Here is a 16,798-nt window from a genome sequence, read left to right as displayed (position 1 = left end):
ATCGAGAAGGATGGGTTCTGGCCAGCACCAATACACGTTCGCCCGTGGGACTTTCGTGAAACAAAGCAGAACACCTAAACCAATATGCGTACCTGTGCTGCTACCCGAAGAGCCAGAAGTCATCATTGCAGTAAGCCAATTCACCATAATTATCTCACATTAATATTATTATTTCACCGTCCAATGGCAGAAGCCAATGCAAAGGAGGGGGGCGTTAGCCAGCCATGGCAAGAGAAGAAAAAAATGAAGGAAAGAAGATGATAATCGGAAGAAAATAATGCATCAGCGGGGTGAAATGTATCACTATAATTATTATGTAGTCTTAGAAACAAGGTCCATCACATTCACCATCTCCTGCACCACCATAAGCTCCACGTACTATCAGTGAATGAAACCCACCTAAACAGCAGCATACCCGATTCTAGTGTTCATATCCCAGGCTACGATCTATATTGCAAGGATAGAGATCTACATGGTGGAGGGGTATGCATTTATGTCCATTCTGACATTCATTCTATCAGAATTCCCATCACTGAGCTAGGAGTGGAGTGTGTCTCTGTTCGTCTTCGCCTGTGTACCAAACCTAAGGCTATTGAGCTGGCTGTGTGCAGTATAATTATATCGTCCACCGAGTGCAACTGTCGACTTCTGGAACCTGTGCAGTCAGCATCTTGACGTCATCAGCCGTAAATTTAACAGGGTCATTGTACAAGGGGACTTTAACACTGATGTGCTACAGCAAACATCCAATAACCACCATTACAAGCACCTGTCCAATCTGTGTGAGGAGTTTCACCTCCGCAATGTCGTGACTTCACTAACGCGACTTGCCAAGACATGTCTAGATCTAATACTCTTCTATGCTGCCGCACCACATGTTAAGACAACTGTAGTATCTGTAGACGGCGTGAACGACCATGATCTCGTTCTGACTAATTTATCCTACAAAGCCACGCAGCAAGCTAACTCCCGCCTCAAATTCGTGCGCAAACCGCTCCCACATGCAATTGATCACTCTGTGATGATATCGACAGCACTCTGCAGCCTGACTCAGCTGATGTCAATGCACAAGTCGCCCAGCTTTCAGACTGTATTCTGTCCCTGCGGGAATTTGCGGAAAAAACTCTCGAAAACTTGCGCAAGAAATTGCGGCAGAAAGCAACAAAAAATGCGACGAAAAGTGCGGAATGATGCAGAACTTGCCAGGAATTCGCGGAATTATTTACAGAAAATTGCGGATTTGGGCCAAATCACGAAATTTGTTGCATCGTATATCTAATTGGGAGTAGTACGAGTCGTACTGTGCAAATAACCTACAGGATCATGGAAAGCACTGCGTGAAAAGTGCATAAAAAGTGAGATATAGTTCAGAAAACAACAAAAAAAGCGGGAAATCGCGGATTTTCCTGAAAATCGCAGGTTTGGGCGAAAATCGCGAAATTTGTTGCATTCGTGGAATCGCGATTTCCTGGAGGGACAGTGTATTACTCGAGTTTTAGACAAACATTCACCGATCTGCCCCGTGGTCTCACCAGCCTTCAGTAAGCCGAAGCCTCAGCCATGGGTGACACCTCAGTTGAAACATCTCCTCCAGCAACGAATCCACCTACATAGAAAGGTACGCACTAACCCGTCAGATCAGCAGCTTCTGCAGAGGTATCGTGCAATACGGTGAGAAGGCACTCTCCTCAACAGGCAGCTGAAGTCACAGTATTACATCAGAGAGTTCAAAAATCGTCGCGATGACCCACGAGGACAATGGGCCGTTATCAATAGCTTGTCTGGTAGAACAGCAGTGAGGGCTGCCCCAGCAGCCACAATCGCTGATCTGACAACTACCTCAGTCGCCGAGATCGTCCATGACCCTGCCAGACCAGTCGAGCTGCCCCCACCCGTTGCAGACCCCAATAGCACTACTCTTTTTGGAGTTTGATACCGTCAGCGTCGATACCATCTCCAAGTTGCTTGAATCTCTGGTATCCAACAAAGCCACCGGCTCCGATGATACTCCGTCCTGCATCCTGAAATCCTGCAGAGATTCAGTCTCGTAGCCGTTAACTGTTATCGTTAAAGGGGAAGTGCATCGATTTTTCAAGTAGGGCTCAGATGAAAGACAATTGGATATCGGTTCCGATGGTATATCTCTCGCTTGCATACGCCAAGGGAAACTTGCCATATCGCCGATTTCCTGATCCCGTTTCCATGGCGACTACAGGTGATGACGCACATTCTGCTTAGCTCCGTGAGAGAGAAGGTCGATCACTGAAGAATTGTGTCATTTTCGCTCTTTCCACTTCCTGAATATGGATGCGCTGCCTGCTGGAGACTCTCCTATCTCTCGTAACATCTTCTGAAGCCAGGTGAGACGACGAGTAGCGGAGATTAGCGAACGAAATAATGTCCGGTATGTTTTGAAATTTTTGCTGAACATTTCTCAGGAGAGACGGCATGTATGAACTTAGTCCATGTGAACTCAATCAGCCCATGAACTAACCCATGAACTAATGCTTTCCTTGCAGACGTGCATGTGTCTATCCAATCTACACGTAGAGATCATTCCATGCCCTCAGTGATTGGCCTATTTATATATTATTTGTCCATACACTTCATCTGCATGTTGTCTCTATGGAGAAGGGTATTGTTCATTTCAAATGAAGAAGTTCGGGCAATAGATGCTTTCCTCTGGTAAAATTCTGTTGACCTGATGTTCTTTCTAGCTTCATGGGTAGCTTACGTGAGGTACCATCACCATCATGTTTACATGAGGGTCAAACACTGCACCGTTCTTTGTTGTGACATGACGTAAGTTATTGTAAGTGCTCGCAGACTCCATACGTTCCAGCACCACCCAGCATGGTTTTCCGTGAACGTTGTGGGTGAACAAATTCCTGTCCAACATATTTATACAGACATGCCAGCACACAAAATGCACCATACACACACTTGCCCTGCCCTGTCGAGTCACTGCCACGTGGGCCCGGAGGGGCAGTGGAGAGAGAATGGGAGAACGCCGCCCCATGGCGCCCGGGACACAAAAACAAGAGTTTGTCTAAGTAGGGAGCCACACACATACATATACATACACCACACACACACACACACACACACACACACACACACACACACACACACACACACACACACACACACACACACAAAATGAGAGTTCGGGTCATCTGCCACGAGACTGATGTACGGCCGGGGAGAGCTTCAGCAGCGGTGACAATTCCTGCCCTGGACCGAACGGAAGCAGCGGTCGCAGGACACACAGTATTCATCACAACATGGCTCCACTGCCGTTGGGGGCTGAGCCACACACTTGTGACGAGCAAGAACGCCACAGCTAAGAAAGCAACGGCCACAGCGATCACACTGGCATGCTCCACGCTGCTCCTGCACACACACACACACACACACACACACACACACACACACACACACACACACACACACACACACACACACACACACACACACACACACACACACACACACTCTCTCTCTCTCTCTCTCACACACACACACACACACACACACACACGTGCGCACATACTGCAAGAAAGAAAGAGAGCATGAGTGTCAGATCCTTGCATAGGAAGTGTTTATCAGCACACACTTATACATGCACATGCAGGCACTCAACGACCAACTATGCACCATGCCGTATGTTCGTCAAACATAAGATTGCAATACCAAAGAACAACATATACAAGATCACTTACTTCGTTCTCCTCCAAGTGTGTCCTCCCCAGCCAGGCCATCTCCTGCATTTCCCTAGGCGGAATGTAGCCTACGAAATGGTTTCTCTAGACTAGGAGAAGATGCTTGGTGTTCGCCATCTCTCCTGAGAAATGTTCAGCAAAAATTTCAAAACATACCGGACATTATTTCGTTCGCTAATCTTCGCTACTCGTCGTCTCACCTGGCTTCAGAAGATGTTACGAGAGATAGGAGAGTCTCCAGCAGGCAGCGCATCCATATTCAGGAAGTGGAAAGAGCAAACGGCATGGTCCTTGGTTGAGGTAAATGCTGAACGTTTGATTTGTCCCAACCAAGATTTCAGCACTTGGTTCGTCACGATTTTCGCTTGCCAGCTAACGTCTCCGCACTCCAGCTTTCCCCTGTCGGTGTCACGTCCCAGTACACAACGGAGAGGACTACTAATATACAGTTCACGGCACTAACAGCCTTGAACACAGTACTTCTTTCACTTCGTGAATACAAGAAGACAACTGAAAATGACACAATTCTTCAGTGATCGTCGTCAGTGATCGACCTTCCCTCTCACGGAGCTAAGCAGAATGTGCGTCATCACCTGTAGTCGCCATGGAAACGGGAATAGGAAATCGGCGATATGGCAAGTTTCCCTTGCCGTACGCAAGCGAGAGATATACCATCGGAACTGATACCCAATTGTCTTTCATCTGAGCCCTACTTGAAAAATCGATGCACTTCCCCTTTAACCAATCCCTTCGCTCTGGCATCTTTCCTGCTGCCTACAAACATGCCCATGTCTGCCCTGTTTACAAATCTGGTGATAAGACCTCAGCCACCAACTACAGGCCAATCTCACTGTTGAAGGCGACCACTCGGACAAGGCGACCACCAGTGCTAGAAGACCACTGCAACCAAGACCAAGGGATGCTATTTCCAGTCAATTGACCCTGGATAAGGTGACCACCTGGTGACAGAGACCATATTTTGAAGGTCCCTTGAGCGGTCGTCTTAGATAGGTTTCACTGTACCTCAGGAGAGTCCGTAAATAAAAAATACAATACAATACAATACAATACAATACTGACATACTTCTCGTACTTGTACTTGCTACTGCCAAACTATCCGGTACTCGCGTTCAAAATGAATCTTGGAAAGATCACTCAATTGGCTACTGAACCTGAGCCTGTCCCGGCATAATCATTATACACACGTTCACACGTATACGCACAAGCGCGTTCGTGCGCAGGCATGTATGCACCTACAAGGCTACAAAAGCCTACACAAACGATCAGCTCCGTAGTCTCCCCCCCCCCCCCCACACACACACCAAGCACGATGGCTGACGAAGATTGGCAGAAGGTTTCAGAGAGCATGGGACTGGGCTTTTTTAAATAAAAACGGAAGAATGATCAAGAGGGGTAAGTTTTTTTTGTTTGTTTTCGTTTTGAATGACGTATAGTTTCGATAGTGAGGAAAATGTTATCAACTCCAAAGCACGAAAAAGGCCAAAAACTAAACCAAGAACATATGCAATAACATGTTATTTATAAAGACAGGACAAGTGAATAATTAGTCAGTCCATTGTTCATGATGATCTCCGACGGTTACGTCGGCAAGCGAGCCTCCGCCACTGCCAAAGCAGCGTGGGCTCCGCAGGAGGGTGCAAATTTCAAACCAAAATTTAAACGCCTACAACCGCGAATGCACATGATACAGGATTTCAGAAGGCTGAAGGAAATCCTGCATCTAACAAATGCCATAACATGAGAGTAATGCTCACCCCTCTTCTCCGCCAACAGATGAGCAATTCGTTTGTACAGTGCTGTTGATGCTGGACCCATTCCGCCACTGGCTGACATGACCGCCGGAACAAAGGAGGCTTGCTCAACCTGCCTCACCCGCTCCTCATAGTGCCTTCTCTTTTCTTTTTCATGTCGCTGATACACAATAGTATGTGGTGCAGATCGATTTGAGCGTGAGTGAGGATTAAAAACCCGTATATTTAGAAAAGCGATCCTGTCAGCTTTTCTATTATTGTGTTCACATGGCAAGAAAAACGACACCGCTATGCTACGTAAGTTTCTACGTAAGGTGCTCGGTATTTCACTTAGGCTACGTAAGTCTCTACGTAAGGTGCTCGGTATTAGAGCTACCAACGGGTGGTAGCCGCGTGCGGTGCACGTGCACGGCAGACAATAGGGAGGTTTCGCTCTACGTAATTACGTATGAAAATCCGTATGTCGTACGCGCCGGGGAGCGAGGGCAACTTTCATACGTAAATCTCTCTACGGATTTCCGTAGGAAAGCTCTTTCCTACGTTGGGTCCTCCGTAGGACTTTTTGAAATATTTTTTCGCATTTTCCGCATTTGTCCATGGCAACATTCAAGCCGCGGGGCGCCGCGCGAAACACAAGGACACACACCGTACACCACATGCAAAATATAATGGAAAACGCGGTTTCGGTTCACGGTGCATGCGGTGGGCGCATGCAGCCAACGCGTCTCCAAAGCAACAACGCATGTTTAGCAGTTGTGGAGAAATCACGTAGAGCGAAACCCAACAGCTCTGATTTTTACGTATGAAAATTCCGTGCAGTTCATACGTTATTTTCATACGTAATTCCGTAGAGCGAAACCTCCCTATTGTGTTGCAATGCAGTCCGTGTTCGGATGTGCATGCGCGAGGAACTTCCTTCTTCGGAACTGCTTCTTGTATGAGCTGTTTCGGATATTTCGTCTCCTGGCCTGGCTTATTTCGTTTCGGCGCTGCTGAGACGTCCTTTCGCGGAATATTACTCAATGACAGGTGAGTTGACCAATTCCCTTTGATTCATTTGCTTGTGTTGACTCTTTCATTTACGAAAAGTGTGCTGATTTTGGGCGGAATGCAATAAATAATGGAAAAGCTGACAGGATCTCTTTTCTAAATTTAGCTTTTCCGCTGCCGAGGCCTCCTTTTACGGAATACTCGATGACAGGTACTAGGTGATCTCTGAGTTGACCGGTTTCCTTCGATTCATTTGCTTATGCTCACCCTTTCATTTACGGAAACGTGTGCTGATTTTATTCGGATTTAGATCCATTTTTATCTCTTTGCCCTTGTCTACAATGTGCGAAGAACGCGAGTTCACCTTCTTGACGGTAAGGCTTATGTTAGATGTGTTGTCGAAATACTCATATTCATTGTACATTGGTACGTTACAAGCAAGGCACTGGTCAGTGGCATACTATCGTTGGCAGTTCCCAATCTGGAGGGAAAGGTTCAGTGGGTCCAATGTTATTAGGCATTTTGCCTGTTTTGATTTCCACTATAAATAAAGTATACAACAACAAGGACCCATTGACCGAGTTTGCAAAATAAATTCGCATATCAGGGAAAATCTCCATTGTGGAGAGGTTCAGTAACTTGTTTGCTTCATACGAAACAAGCCAATGGGTGCAGTCTCGTCTCGTGAAGATCTTTTACATGTATGATTGGATTTGTTTACTCGAGTCTGGGCTGTTTGATTTATTATTTGTGTGTACCGCCGAGATTGCACTGCCCCAAATAAAGTTTCGTGCCGCCAAAGCAAGAATTACGATCTGCAATCTGTTTGTAGTACCTGCAAGAATGTGCTGTACATGTATCGTACTTTCGTACTTTCTCTGTTGCTGTTTCAGTTGCCGTCATGTTTCCAAAGAAAGGTTCAGTAGAGAGGCTCTGCAAAACGAAAATTCGAACGAAGTTTCGAGACAGTCCTTGCGAAAGTGTGTACGAATTTTTGCACGAATTTTGCGGTCTTTGTGGTCCACTTTCACGACAATAACACACACAGAAGTCTCTGCTGTGAGCACGGTGGCTCGGCAATGGCTTTATTTATTGATATTATATCCTCTTCCTGATTTTTTTTTTTAAATAATTGGATGCATAGAGATAAGAAAAATAAGCACAAGATACTGCTGCTAGTCGCACAGCAAAGCACACAGAAACGACAAGATGTTACAATGAATGTAACAACACCCGTCCAAGCTAAAGGACCTACATCCCTGCCCCAGGACGGTATCTTGAAAAAACCCACACACTCACCACACGGTCATCATCCAGCTTCAGTTCAATCACAATACAGTAGTATTCTTCCCATGCAGATTCAATTGAACTCCCCTGGCACTAGCTATACAATCTGAAGCTGTACGTAACCATACAAAGGCCCGCGACGCACACACCACCCCTACGTTTTTAAACTAAAAAAGAAATGCAGTCGTAACTGCCACAGCCACATGGCCAATAAGAAAGCCGATAAGATTATATTAATAAACACACACCCAGAAGTCAGGGGTGGGAGGGTGGGATACAAACTGCACCAACGAAAAGCCACTGCGAAGTGACAGGAATGCGGTCAAGCACAACAATTTTGCTGAAGCAAAAAGTTGCAGGGAAATCCCAAAATCAGTGCGATTTTACACGAGCCCCAAATGTTCAAGTTACCCACAAAGACACAAGCTTTCCAACTCTCTTTGGCCGTTGGAAAGCGTACCTTCTGCACATTTTCGTACGAGACGAGTCAATGAGTTGGTGTGACTTAGAATCTTTCGCTGTAGAAGAAATCTATTCGTATGTCTATTGGAGAAATAATTGTATTCACTGGTTATAAAATAGGTTAAGACAAACTTACAGAATAAATACCATCGGTCCATTGGTGTTCGTCCTAAAGAGGTTCGACTGGATATCATTCATACTCACCAAAAGATGTGTAAGATTTTATTATTATGGAGTGCCTTGTTTATCTCTCAGTACCTCCAATCATAGCCTTGCTGGAGCGAGGTGTCGGGCTCAGCAATGTATTTGTTTACATTTTAATACATGTAACTAAAAAAAAATTGTTTATTGTTCCTCCTTTGCTGTGTTGTTTTAGAAAATCGTGGACTAACAGTTTGAAGTCATTGAACTACTTCCAAAAGTTGTATCGACATCAACAGGATTGCGATTTCAGTGCAATATGATGCAGGATGACCTTATCACGAAAACCCATGAATATAAACCATTATAAACACAGAATCAACAAAAACATCTGCGACACGCACCTGGTTACATTTCTCAAATAAATCTCATCGAGGGTAGGGAAATCTGAAATATCTGAAAGGCAAGACAATTTTATGACAGAGTCATGAAATTCTGCTACAGCAACATGCACAGAATGACCTCCATACATGTATATAACCTCCGTATAACTTGAAAAAGTATCACCACGGTCCACCACTACTCACATGTTTCCCCGCAGAAGAACATGCATTATGCTAGTGCCATTTTCTGCAAGAAAAGGCTTTCACATCAATGCGTATAATACGGTATTGATATGATGTGAAGGCCATCATACATATTGATATAGGGCATTCCATTGATTGGTGACAGAAAAAACAAAAGAAATTATAGCAATAAAAACTGCTCTATGGCAGTTTTCTAAAAAAAGTTATTGTGTTCTAGTCCATGGACCCCGTCTAAAAAGTAAGAAATTAACGAAATGTGATAGCCGAAAATTAAAATTTCACACAAAACCTCACAATAATCACACACAGAATGAAAAGCTACATGTAGAAGACCTTTTCCCCTCGTGATCCTAGTTCCTATGCATGCATGACATGCATGTTGCCAATTGTTGGTGCAGTACAAGTTTAGTGTTGAAAGCAGGGAGTAGTATTGTACTACTCCCTGGTTGAAAGCAGCATTTAAAGTGTTGTGATTATTGTGAGGTTTTGTGTGAAATTTTAATTTTCGGCTATCACATTTCGTTAATTTCTTACTTTTTAGACGGGGTCCATGGACTAGAACACAATAACTTTTTTTAGAAAACTGCCATAGAGCAGTTTTTATTGCTATAATCAATAAGTGTACGCTCAAAACGACTGCCCCACAAACCATTCGCAGCGACATCCAACCGGGCACGGTCTTCCACATTTGCGGTCCGGTAGCGAAGACGCTCCCCCGTCAGCGGTTGCAGCAAGGGCAGTGGCGTAGCCAGGGGGGGTGCTTTGGGTGCCCAAGCACCCCCCTCAAAAATTTCAGGTGCCATTTTCGTACTGCTGTGGATCTACGCCCGCCCGCGATCGAGACTCGACGTCGACAAGACGCTGCGCTGCACGTGCGTTGTACAACTACCGGTATAGACTCGCACTTTGTGTAGCTAGACTTGGTAGAAGTGAAAGAGAAGTGGCAACGTCGTTTTGTGATCCGCAAGTCGAATGGATTCTTATGAAAATGTCGATCTTGAAGTATTTCAGTCGAGGGAAGTCGAAGAGACCAGATACCAGTAGCAGCAGTGCCAGTGCCATTTCCGAATCTGACGAATCTAATTGCGAAATTGTCGAAGTCGAAGACTCGGAAGAGCCGCAGTTGTCGCCCTTGGCTGTACCAGTAGCAGTCGTCCGAAATGACATCGGTACCTTTATGGAGGACATTGCGAAGGGTGCACCGCTCGACGACGACGTGATGTTTGCCCTGCTAAAGGACCATGTCCAACCGGATAGTTCGTTTGTTTTCCCGAAGAATGGTGGCCGGTCTTTTCAGCCCCGCTGGCTCGATGTATACAAGCCATGGCTGGTGTTTAGCCCTTCGCTTTCCGGCGGAGTCTGCGTGGATTGAACGAACTTCAACAATTGTCTGTATTATATTCTGGGTCTAACCACACTCTGTCAATCTCTTACCATCCAACTTCTGTAGCAAAGTACTGTGCGTTTCATACGATTATCTGACTTTTTATTGAATCATTGGTGGAATGGAAAATAATGAAATAGATGCAAAAATGAAGGATTTGGCACTCAATATCGAAAATTTTTCCGGGGGAGGGCCCCCGGACCCCCCCCCCTTTTTTCCCGCAGGCCCACACTTCCAGTGAGCACCCCCCTCAGCCACAATCCTGCCTACGCCCCTGAAGGGCTCGATGGACACACTGGTGCACACCTCGTCCAGCAGCCGGGCCGTGACGTCCCGAATACCATTGTGTCTAATGGAGGGAAACCCTCCATAGGGGCACGACAGGGAATGCGCGACATTGCCTCTTGGCCGCAAGAGCAGTGTGACGGTACCCTGGCCGGTGTCCATCCGTAACGGAGGCAGAGTCCGTCCCAAAACTCTCCCTTTGTTAAATTAAAATGATATTTCTTACGTGGACGGCACGTCAGCCAGCTCGACGACCCTTTCTCCTTCGCGACGTCTATGACATGTCGTAGCGACTCCGACGCACTGCCCGATATCGCGTCGAATTCCAGTTTCTGATGACGTCGAGAAGATGCCTTGGCGTCTCTCTTGGCCGATCTGATTAACACTACCGAGTCACCGATGGAGCCATCCCCTGACAAGATTCTCCGAGACAAAGGGTTGGTCATCCGAACCGACGAGTCGTATTGTTGGCATAGGGACACAGGGTTAATCAAACCGAGCCCACCCAGACGACACGGCAAAGCCATAAGCCGTCGGAGGGTGTCGCCTGGGGGTGCACGGCAAGTTAAGGCGGGAATCAAGAGGGGTAAGTAGCAGCATTCGGCCTTGTCCAAATTCTTATCAACCACCACACCACACCGCTGCGCTCTCCGGCCGACCTCAACACGTTGCCACAGCAGTGTGTCGTTTTGCAGCTGATGGTGTGCTGTGGCAACGTGTTGAGGTCGGCCGGAGAGCGCAGCGGTGTGGTGTGGTGTGGTGTGGTGGTTGACAGGAATAAAAACGGAAGAAATCAAAGTACTATGCGCACTATTAGTCATCTGGCCATCCTGACTATCTCATGCGTACATCTACACCGGCCGATTTGAACAATATACTTACCGTATTTTCCGGGGTATAAGCCCCACTTTTTTCCTAAAAATCGGACCAAAATCGCCACTGCGGCTTATACACCGAATATGCTTGCGCGAATGAATGCATAGCATGCATACATCAGTATGCATGCTGACGTCATGTGACATGTCATTCGACTCAGCTTCGCGCCTGTGTTGCTATCCCGGCACTTTTACTAGTTTTAGTTTTTTTTTTCATCAGGCCAAAACAAATAATGACCTTGTTTCCGGTCGCCCGACCGGGTCACTTTTTCCCAAATTCTGAAACTTTTTTTTGGTCCCAAATGTATACAAACGGTGGCAATGCCATGTGCGCAAGTCCACTCAACGAGTCATAACTCAGTCAAATCTCAACCGAATTCCACAATCGAAACACCTACAAGGTAGCAGAGATTCTCAGCTGTGGGCTCGAAAACCTCCGGGGTCGATACGAGCTAGAATAACGGAGCTGGATGGACTCAAACTGTTTGCTTGATTTCTCAGGATGTACGAAAACAGGAATACACCACATGCTGTACAAGAACAGTGAGTCAGTCAACTTTGACATTGACCCTTGCCATGATAATGTACATGTGTAGGTACTAGGTGCTAGGTCCTCTTGTCCATCAATACCACAACGATTGAGGAACCAAAAAAAGTATCCAAAAAAAGTTTCATTCCGGCCGACCGAGTCTCCTTTTTGAGGGGTTGCCGACCGGAAACAAGCCTATTTTTTGTTTTGGCCTCATCAAAAACAGCCTCTTTTACGGGCAAGATTAAACATTTTTTACTAGTTTTAGTGCGCGGGCTACACCATACGGTACGCGTATACGGGGACTCTATTTTTCATAATCTGATCTAACATGGTATTTAGCTCCATAACCATAATAAATTTGTAGAAAGGCCATTTGTCAATGAGTGTGAAAAATCTTGGTTTGTGGGTGCGGCTTATACTCCGAATACCAACTTTTAGTCAATATTTTGCCTCAAAAAGGGGGGTGCGGCTTATACCCCGGTGCGGCTTATACCCCGGAAAATACGGTACATGTACATGTACTTGCATTCAGTCCTACATTGTAGCTAACATCGCGGGGTGACGGAGCGAATCATTTCGGTCCTACGGATCTGTTTCATTTCCATGCGTCGTATACAGTACATCCTCATGTACATGTAGCTGTTATTGATTTCTTGCACACGTATTCACCTAGGAGTGCACAGAGCTGTTTAAAAGCAGGCAGCTCAGATAATGCTGCTACCAACTGCTACCAACAGAACTGCTGCCAACTGGTCACGACTGCTGTCAAGCTCGACCAACTGTTGCTACTGAGCGGTAGTGAGTTGACGCTGTGTGTCAGACCTACTAATCCGACCTTTAACTCCATTCTCACATTCGCTTCCATGTAAGCTTATAGCCCGCGTGTACTTGCGAATTCAAAATAAAGAAATACATACCAACAAGAACATGCATGTACTTGTACAATAGGGCTTGAAAGTGCTACGTCACAGCATAGCAACAATTTCAAAAATTCAAAAACTGGATCCACTTGGATCCAGTTTTTGTATGGATCCAAGCACATTTCAAGCGGTCTTACCCACAGCATGGTGATGTAGCCAGTGAAACTGACTGATTTGGCTAGTGGGGCGGGGTTACAACTGGTGGCGAAATAAAAGTCACACCTGCATGCGACATGAGTGGGTTGCTATGCACCCACATACTTAGGCAATAGCAAAGTCACACCTTAGTGGATCCAAAAATAGAAATCTGATGTCAACTTACTACTCCCTGGCCGTTTTGACGTCATCACTTTCAAGCCCTATACATTAATACATGCCAGCAGCTGCTGACATCGGAGCTAGGGTCCAGCGGATTCTGCCGGCAGAAATATTGGCAGAATTCGGTACTTTTTCTGGTAAGTTTCATGCATGTTTGGCATGTGGATAAAGAAATGCAGCAGAATTCGAGGAATTGCCCGCCATAAGGTTTGTATGGTTCTTCTGCCAATTTTACTGCTTTTGGAGCAGAATCTGCCACCTTTTCGAGCAGAATCCGCCGGTCCCAAATCGGAGCGCATCACGTAGTAGGAGGATACTAAAAATTACTATTCATGTATTGTGCATCGCGATTTCGCCAGCACAGCTGACGGGATGAACTCTGAGCAAACATTTTCGACGCATTTGTTTACCTTTTCAGTTGTAATGAGATCCAGAAAATACCAGGCAGAAAGAGGAAACTTGAGGCCAGGTTACGATAGCTCCTGACCGCACAGCACCTCCGTTTAGCGACACTACTTGAGCGAGAGCGTGAAGCTATTTTCGCACAACTGCCGGCTGACTCGGTTGCGGGTGCCCTGGGCTGCGAAATTGCGAAACCAAGTCGTTATCGAGGTGCGGAGCGAACGATTATGTTGCCTCACAGAGCGCTACGATGTGCTGCTGCCGTGTTTGCGTGCGTGGTGCTGACGTTCACCTGCGAGCAGTGCTATGGACAATCAGGTAAGTCAGAACCCCGCCGTGTGATCATATCCCACCCTTCTCAAACTGCTGACATTGAATGACTTTTAGGAGTACAGTCAAGAGTATGCTCTTGCTACAGTGAACCTCGCGAATAAATTCTTCGGCTAAAAGAAGCTCTGATTGCCACAGGCCATCTTGAGAATAACGCTCTGAAACAACACAGTGCGACTATAGACACTACAGTATCTTCAAGTACAGCTGCATGCGTTCAACGTCGCGAATAATGAACATCGCGAATACCAACACGTTTCCCGTGCTCAGTGAAGTGCTCAGTGAAGATCACGACCTTCATCGGGCACGGGAACCGTGATCGCAAAGTTGACTGTATTCAATTGAATCAATTTCCCCCTCGAAATAGAGTAGAGAAATTGCTATAATCAGATTAGTTATGCAGCTGGCTTTCAAAATTGCTCTCCTCTCAACATTGCTATCTGCTAGAATCACACTCAATCCTGAGAAGTATTGCATGATGAGCAAGGGCTCTGGACTTACTGGCATCATTTCAAAGAGGTAGAGGGTCACAATGCAGAAATCCGTGGCAATGGTGAAATGGTTGCCACAGTTCGAGTCTGCATGGCGGTGACAGTCGATTTCATTCTTCAGACTCTTCCCGTTTACGTCTTTCCCTCAAACCAGTGAACAAGACATTTTCCACCATAACAATGACAATGCTGATCATGATATTTGTTACATACCGGTATTTAAAATGATTGATTATAATATGGTACTCTTGCTCTGCTCCGTACCTTCATGGTGTCCTTGGATTCGAAGAAAGCTGCATGTCCAGATGGCTGCAGCTCTCACTACCCAATGCCAGCAGTACTGACATCAGCAAGTATGAAGACTTGATGAGCCGACTTGCACCGCCTGTCGACGAAAGCACCATACAGAGTTCGGACCACGTCCTACTGTCCGTGCTACTCCAGCCCGACAGCCAAGCCGTCTCCTACCTGAATTCATGCATGGGTGAGTACATGTACTTGAACCCAGACCAGGAGCCACTTCACATTAGTTTGAATCTTTAACCACGTTGTAACTCAGTCAAATCAAACTCAAACTGAACTTATTTTGTAAAAAAAGAGAAGAAACACATGAGAACTAATTAGGGCCGTTTCACACGAGGTATACATGGCTTTTCACGAATGGGCGTTCTAGGCACAGTACCCAGCGTGTGATTTCACACGAGTGTCGCAACATGCTTTTCAAGCAGCAGTTGCCATGGCAGCTTTGACCTGCCTCGCACAGAAGTCGTAAAATACGGAATCCGCACGCGAACGCGGGAGTTTTGAACACAAAATAATAATAATTATTATTAGTTTGGCAAGGAGATGTTCTCTCCCTGATTCTCGTTTTCTTTGATCGCCACAAGGAGAGAAAGATGAACGGACGAGAGAGGTTGCAAAGGATGGCGAGGCGTAGAAAGACTGCATTGCCCTCGCTTGTTCAAAGTGTAATTTCAAGTTTTTCTCTGGATTCAACCATCCTGAGCGGAAGGTTTGATTTCCTCAATTTGATCGAGTCCACTCAGGTGTCTTCTCGCAGGCGTCGCGCGAAATTTGTCCGTCGGCCCACAACTCAATAAGTCTAGCCTCCAGGTCATCAGAGAATATTTGGCGAGGCATTGTCCGACACGGAAGGCACAACCAGCAACCAGCAATGAAAGCAAACAGAAGCAAACACGACGACAGATCACAATGCAAGGAAAACGAAGTTTGTCAGTAGAACGCTGGGTATATCCTGCTTTCTACACCCCTCCTGGTCTTGCTGAAAACGTACACGATGCGTTTCACATTTAGCGCCAAAAGTGCTCCATCTCCTAGGGAACATAACCGGAAACGTGACATGTACGCGATTTTGTACCTCGTGTGAAACGGCCCTTATGCAGCAACTATCCACGACTGTAACAAGATGATAAACAGTAAGAAAGTGCGATAGTAGGCCACAAACTGACAGGCTAATGAGACATTCAGCGACCCGTTTCTTCTCTCTTTTTTTACAAATATTTCTGGCTCAGTACCCGAGTTTACATTTTGAACTTTATTCAATTAGGTGTCCAGTCCGAAGAGACAACTCTCAACTGCCTGAAGAAACCCCTACCTCTCCTTTAGGTACCGGCTGAAGGAAGGTGAAAAATGTCAGAATTTAAAAATCCAGATACAAGCCATTCCTATGATTATGGATCCTATACTAGGGCCGTGCGAAATCTCCTGGAGGCTCCCCGGTAGTATATATACATTGTGTACTACATTCAATAGCGAGGGGCCTGATCTTCCTGCAGGATATGGGAAAGTGGGGGGAAGATGGTGAGAAAAAGAGAGAGAGAGAGAGACTGGGTGGGGGGGGGGGGGGGGGAGGGGGGATGAAATGCCGCGTACCGCCTACTGTTTGAATGTGCATACATCTAAAGCGATGCTATTTCCAGACTCTACATCAGTCCCCCTCCACCATGTTGGGGATGCCAGCCCCGAGCGATCAAACGTCTGGCAGCAAAGTCCTCCGATTAATTAAGCAGGTAAACAGATCAAGGGCTGGGTCCTCGTCTCTCAGTCGAGTCGAGGCGAGCGAGCTGTACTCACCGTGCCGAGAGGCAGCCTGACAGTTACACCCCTGTATGGCAGTTTGCTCAGGTCCCATCCCCAGGTCTCACCCCCCCCCCCCCCCCCCCGGTCTCGTCACCAGGTCCCATCCCCAAGTATCATCTCCAGGTCTCATCCCCAGGTCTCATTCTCACCCCCAGGTCTCATTCCCATCCCCAGGTCTCACCCCCAGGTCTCACCTCCAG

General features: G+C 46.4%; 1 protein-coding gene across 1 annotated transcript in view; it reads left to right on the top strand.

Annotated features, from left to right (window-relative positions):
- The first annotated feature begins 13,718 nt into the window (after nt 1-13,718).
- LOC135825682 (protocadherin-like wing polarity protein stan) overlaps nt 13,719-16,798 on the top strand; it is a 20,355-nt gene continuing 17,275 nt past the window's right edge. The window contains exons 1-2 of the mRNA XM_065338302.1: nt 13,719-13,995; nt 14,788-14,982. Coding sequence (XP_065194374.1) covers nt 13,905-13,995; nt 14,788-14,982 — 286 coding nt within the window. The 5' untranslated portion in view covers nt 13,719-13,904. The remainder of the gene's footprint in view (nt 13,996-14,787; nt 14,983-16,798) is intronic.

This window comes from Sycon ciliatum, chromosome 10 (assembly GCF_964019385.1).
Source record: "Sycon ciliatum chromosome 10, ocSycCili1.1, whole genome shotgun sequence".
Classification (NCBI taxonomy): domain Eukaryota; kingdom Metazoa; phylum Porifera; class Calcarea; order Leucosolenida; family Sycettidae; genus Sycon; species Sycon ciliatum.
Note: the sequence above shows the minus strand (reverse complement) of the source record. Positions and strands in the feature narration are given on the sequence as shown.